At 47.4% G+C, this 6,000-nt stretch overlaps 1 protein-coding gene across 1 annotated transcript; it reads right to left on the minus strand.

Annotated features, from left to right (window-relative positions):
- Positions 1-44: 44 nt before the first annotated feature.
- SUCNR1 (succinate receptor 1) lies at positions 45-4,706 on the minus strand. Its single transcript, XM_072868587.1, has 2 exons — positions 4,561-4,706; positions 45-2,385 (listed from the first exon to the last, which is right to left on the minus strand). Exons 1-2 carry the CDS (start codon positions 4,669-4,671, stop codon positions 1,435-1,437), a joined length of 1,062 nt encoding a protein of 353 aa, XP_072724688.1. The 5' UTR covers positions 4,672-4,706; the 3' UTR covers positions 45-1,434.
- Positions 4,707-6,000: the final 1,294 nt, after the last annotated feature.

The following is a 6,000-nucleotide window of genomic DNA, read 5'->3' on the forward strand; positions in this document are numbered from 1 at the left end:
AACACAAAGGAGCCTTTTTGTTTTAACTGGATGCACAGTTTATTATCAGGCAGGCAGTTATCAGTGCAACATTTAAGCGTATTGCGGATGGACTACACGTCAGAAAGCAGAACTAAAGTTGTCTCTGATGAGCTGGAGCGGCAGTCCTTCCTCCCTGCCGCGGGGAGCGGCGAGCCCCTGGGCAGCGCGGCCGCGTGCTTCGCTGCGAACTGCTGGAACTCAGGCAGAGGAGGGGGCTGCCCGCGCCCTGCCCACGCTCCGTCCGGTGCTCTCGGCAGGCCCTTCCCGAGCCCGAGCTCGTACAAGCATATTACTTCATCGATCTCTTCACCCTTTATATTTGAAGTCAGGTCCGTCAATTGGAGAGTAACTTCTGCTGCTGCAACAATTCTGCAGGGATGGTAGGCAGAGAACTGGCTCCTCGTTAGCTCCTGTTTCATTACCAGAACTGTTAATGGAGTTCTAACTGTGAGGTCCAAATTCTGCTTCAAGCTATACATTCTGCTCGCACTTACAGATAATTACATTAAAGTTAAGTAAATCTATACTTTGAAAAATGACTGCGAAAACACCAGTATGGGCTTGCATAGCTGTCCCAGTGATGTACAAAGGCAAATTTCAGTTAAGAACTAAAACAATAGATTTTCTTATTTTTGCTTCTGCAAGCTGAATCCAGCTTTAACATCAACGTGTGAAAGAACCTGTCTGCGCACACGCACACATCTTTGCTGTCTCGGTGCTTCCACGAAATGCTTTAAGACCAGCAACCAAACGTTACGGCTTCCTGCACTCCTCACAAAACCAGCAGCCTAGCCGCTGCCGCCCTTCCGGCAATGCCACCAAAACGTCCACCCAGCCATTTGCATACCCTCCTTTTTTGCCACACCCGCAATGCCAGCCCTCGCCAAATCAGCTGGAGATGTAAATTGTCCCAGTTATTGACTCTGAAAGGTAAACCTCCCAGGAGATGCAGAGTTTGCAAACACTTCTACAAAGACGACCCAACCCTGATCCCCCGATTGTGTTGACCAGGTGAATTAGTGCCCCTGGCACATTTTATCCAAGCCTAGGTCCAGTCCAGCATCAAGTTATGGCTCAGCAAGCCATCTGAGAGCAGCATATTTTCCCTCTAAGAACTACCATGATGAGCTTTAATTTACAATGTTAAGAGGCCACGGTGTATCCTGCTACGAGAGCACGGTTCCCCGCTGTACTGTTGTGAGCGAGCATCACGTCTGGTTTGCTGGAATCAGATTAGCAAAAGGAGGTCTCCTGTACAATAAGGGAACAAGTGCATTTAGAGGAACACAATCGGCTCACGCATATTCTACAGCACAAATAAAGCTATCTAAAAAAACGGCACTGTACATTGGTGAATGCTCTCCCTCAGAGGTTTTCCTCCCGTCTCCCACTACGAGAGGTCTCCTTATTCGTTCATTTGCTGGTGGTCGTCAGCCTGCTCAAGAGCTGCCTTATTTTTGCCATCAGCAGCTCTCTGAAGTGGTCACCCATTAAGAAATAAAAAACAGGATTAATGGCACTATTTAAGAATGCGATGGGTCTCGTGATGATGTAAAGGATTTGGATGATGTCCTGCGTGTACTGAGATACGTTCAAGGCTGGTATTCGGGAAACAAGTCGGATATTGCGCATTATGTGGTAGGGAGTAAAGAGCAATGAGAAGATAACCACTGTGAGGACTACTAAAGTACAAGGTTTTTCAAGTGTCAGAGGGGAACCAAGTTGCTCGCTCCTGTTTTTAAGAAAAAGAACCATCTTCACATAGAAGCACCACATCATCACAAGAGGGATAAGGAACCCAAAGACAGTCAGGAACATGCTATAGATGAGGCTTTTAGCGGGGTCTCCAGAGCTTGCATAATCGAGACACTTGTAATTATTGGTAGGCGTTACAGGCTCCAGGAAATACATCAAAGGCAGCAGTTCCAGGATGACCCCGATCCATATGGCAACAGACACGATAAGGGCCGTTTTCCTCTTCTGTAGAAAGTGTTCTCTGAAAGGATGTTTTATGACCATGTATCGGTCAATACTGATAGCGGTGAGGAAAAGGATGCTGCTGTACAGGTTTGCATGCAACAGGAATCTGTTGCTGTGGCACAAGATGCTCCCCTTTGCCCATTGATCTCTGGAGTAGCTGTTCACGAGTATTGGAAGAGTGCACAGAAATAACAAATCTGATAATGATAAATTGAACAGGTAGATGTTTCCACTGCTCCAGTTTTTCAGGCAGAAAATATAGCCAAACACAGCAATGGTGTTTCCAGTGAAGCCAAAAATGAACTCAAGGCTGTACATGGAGGAAAGATAATACCTTTCTAGGACTCTGTTCATCAGCGAACAGCCATCTGTCCCGTTCGCAGCCTGGAAAGTCAAAAGAAAAAAAAAAACACACCAAAAATTTGTAAAATATCATTGCATGGCTATTTATGTATTGTTGCTGTAATAGGTGAATATAGCATGCTATTTCCTTACAGCTTATATGGTAAATAGAGCCTTGAACTTGAAGATACACACAAGATTTCTACTTTTAGCTATTGACCAGAGTTACCGAGCAAGACGAAAACTTGTGTGAGCAAAAACCTGTGTGAGGAGTTTGAGCTAAGAGCATCACCTGAAGGCATCTGCCATAACGTGCCAGCTGCCACTCGGCCAAGCCCAGGCAGTACCAGAGGCTGGGAAAGTCAAACTCGCCTGTCACCACTTTGTCACAGCCCTTAGCTGGAAGTCATTTGCCTCCCTGTTACCCAACCACTGTCCCATGATCTCCTCACTCATCGCTAAAGCAGAAGTCCGCTGGCACGATTGATAAAGAATTAACTCATTAGCAGCAATATGGCCATGCTCTGCCAGCATTACTCGGAATTCATTAAGAAGTCAGGAGAGAACGTGTTTATTAAATTAATCGAACCATTCATCGTGCACTTTGTACGGTTTTGCTGGTCACTCGGTACCAGAATTGCACGGAAAGCCCCGTGAGGATGAAGCGCGTATCCTGCGCGCCACGGCAGGCGTGCCGGAGGGCTTCTGAGCCATTCCTGCAGGCACAGGGCATTGCTGCTCCTGAGGTTTTACACGTCTCTTCTGTTTTCTACAAAAAGCCCTTTCAAGAAGGGAAGGTTCAGTTACAACGGAGTCCTCACTGGTATGAAAGGGACTGTAGTTAAGGGGACAGCAGAGCCAAGATCAGGATAAAACCTTCAAAGCCAGATTCGCAAACTTCCTATGAACTGAGAACACTGCATATGATTTATTCAATCACAGTATCCCCTTGAATTGTGTATAAGGAGTATGCATTTTAGAATATTTTAGTATATGAGCGTGTATTTTAGACTATTTTAATAGCAAGGTAACAACAGCTCATAGCTTCTGCTAAGCCCTCACCCCGTCTATCACGCAGTGCCCCAAGCCCAGCCCCACGGAGCAGACGGAGGAGAAGCCGTTCCCTGCCGGGATGACGCTGAGCACCGGGCCGGCAAACGCGTGGCTGTTTGCGTGCAGCCAGGAGAGCTCCCGGCAGGGTTGCCAGCACCGCTGCCACCCCTCCTACGCTGCTATTTCATCTTCGCTTTGGCTCCAGACAAACCGCTTCTCCTTTCGGCTTGGAAGTAAGTAGCACATCGGTATTCCTGAAGTACCAAAGCTTTCTAGGAAGCTGCACCAACTGTGAGTTTGCCCGAGGACAAGTTTTGCTTTCTTTCTAAAGGCTGGTTAAAAAAATGCTTTCATGCTACAGGGAAAGAAATAGAGTGGGCTCTCGAGTGCTCACTCCTCTCCCTCCCCAGGCAGAGACGCCCGCACCCACCCGCCCGGGAACTGCAAGATAAAGCAAGCTTTTAGCAAGAGCCTTTGGTTAAAATATTAGCAAAACAAGTAGAAAGCAGGGGAAACCAAAGTGTTAGAAAAATGGGATCTAGATTAAAACTGAAGTCAAGCTAAGTCTAAGCTCTGAACGAGCAGCAATGTGACTGCTACAAAATCTGCTAAAGACAGTCTCCACAAATCACTTAATTGTTTTGAGTATTTTAAAAATTGTTTTGGTGTCTAGAGTTTGTTAATAGGTCCCTGCTCTCAAAGCACCGTATTTTATTTTAAAGGTAGATCATGAGACAGAATAAAGTACAGCATATACAAAACTTCATAAAGTTACATCCAGCGAATATCTACACTTATACTGTGTGCTGCAGGAGACAAATTATATAGCCATGGATGCTCGCTCTGGTCAGAATAACCTCACGTGCAGCACCGAGCCCAACACTGGCTGTTCAGGCTCTTGAGAAGAAACGCAACGCTTCAGAGAGATTTTAATTCTAGAAAACACTGCACTAACATTAGCACTTTAAATACAAACAATAATTTAAAAATTACCGTATTGACAGATACATTGATTTAGGCAATTATTAGAAAAAGACCGATTAATCAATTTTAAAATAAGCAGTCAGGGTAAAACAATTAAAGGCTTTGTTCAGAAACGGCCTCGCTAGAGGACTAGCGGCGTCTCCTCGAGAAGCCAGCTCTCGGGGGACAAGGACACCTTACCATCGCCAGGTCTGGGCGCTGCCTCTGCATCAGCACTCCGGGCCGTGCCGTGGCGAGAACGTCGGGATCCCCGGAGCGCAGCACCGGCTCACCATTTAACCTAGTTTGCATACGATTCAATCATTAATGAGTCAAGGCAAAGGAGCGATTTGTTTGGCCGAGCGGGACACAGGGGCAGCTTTCGTGGGAGGAAGGCACTGCAGAATGCGTGCTGAGCCAAGGAGAGCGCAAACAAACACTTCCCCTTTGCGGAGCCCTGTTTGGAAACCGGCCGGGGTGGCCGCAGCTCTGCCGCGCGCCGTGGGGAGCCCCGGAAAGAATTTGGGGTGCAATGGTCCCCTTTGGGCAACCCGCAGATGGCACGGCGAGCCGCGGGGCACACAGCACCGTGCAAAGCACTCGCCTTTGCACGACGGGCGGGCTGCAGCGGCCGTCGAGGTGGAGAGCCCGGCGCTGCTTCTCGGAGGCGTGAGGAGCGAGAGGGTGCTGCTCTTCATCCCGCGCCTTGAGAGATCCCCAGAGGTGTCAGGAGGGCAAAGCCTGCTGGCACGTGTCCCGATTACACCCAGTCTTCTTCAACCACCATCTCTCCTGTTACGCTCAGAGATCAACGCAGCAGATGCAGCAGCCCAGTGGCATCCTGTAGTTAGCAAACCCATTAAAACAGCTTATTTTAATTATATTAAAGCAGAGCGCTAAAGAAGAGCACTTAGTTTTCACAGAGTAACACATTTTAGCACTTCAAAGCTTGATAGTTTATTCATCATTGCTATGTAATATTATGATGTTTTTAAGTTTGAGAATAAATGCTGCTCATGCAAAACGACTCTGCTAGACTGCAACTAACACACCTGAACCAGTTTATATCAGCACAAAAATCATTTCTTGGTTTCAAACTATACAGTGGTGTTTTTATGCGTGGCTTTACCTGTGGACCGCTGTCTTCCACTGCCCAGAAGCCCCAGGGCCCTCCATAAAAGATTAAGTTTCAATTTCTTGAGGCAGGGCATGCCCAGCCTGGGTGTCCTGGCTGGAAATGCCGATAGTTGCACGAGAAAGCGAGCGTGCTGCAGTTTTCTCGCATAAAACCGAGCAGGAGCGCAATCTCAGCTGTGTTTTGGGCTGAAGGTGACCGGGTGGCTGTGCGGCCGACACACGTGAGACGCTCCCCGCCTGGGATTTCCACTGCTGCAGGGCAGGTTTGTATCCAGGGGAGACTTAGAAAATCCTGCGCTGTGCAATGTAAGCTTTCATATACTTCCACTTACCTTTTATTGCTGTGCATAAGCATGCTTCAAGTGAGGTTTCAAGCCAAAAAGCTGCTGCTGTTGTGTGACCTGTCAATACACATTAATGACTGAAGACAAAAGGATCAGTCTTTCTTTCCTGGCTCATATAAGAAGTGTAGCTCTTTTCAGCCTGCTACAGAAAAAACGTTTC

The sequence above is a fragment of the Ciconia boyciana genome, chromosome 7 (genome assembly GCF_034638445.1).
Source record: "Ciconia boyciana chromosome 7, ASM3463844v1, whole genome shotgun sequence".
Taxonomy (NCBI): domain Eukaryota; kingdom Metazoa; phylum Chordata; class Aves; order Ciconiiformes; family Ciconiidae; genus Ciconia; species Ciconia boyciana.

Coding starts and splice junctions, on each gene's coding strand:
- SUCNR1 (XM_072868587.1), bottom strand. CDS start 4,671: ATGCAAACTAGGTTAAATGGTGAGCCGGTGCTGCGCTCCGGGGATCCC. Junction 2,386..4,560: donor AGCGCCCAGACCTGGCGATG/GTAAGGTGTCCT, acceptor TTGACTTTCCAG/GCTGCGAACGGGACAGATGG.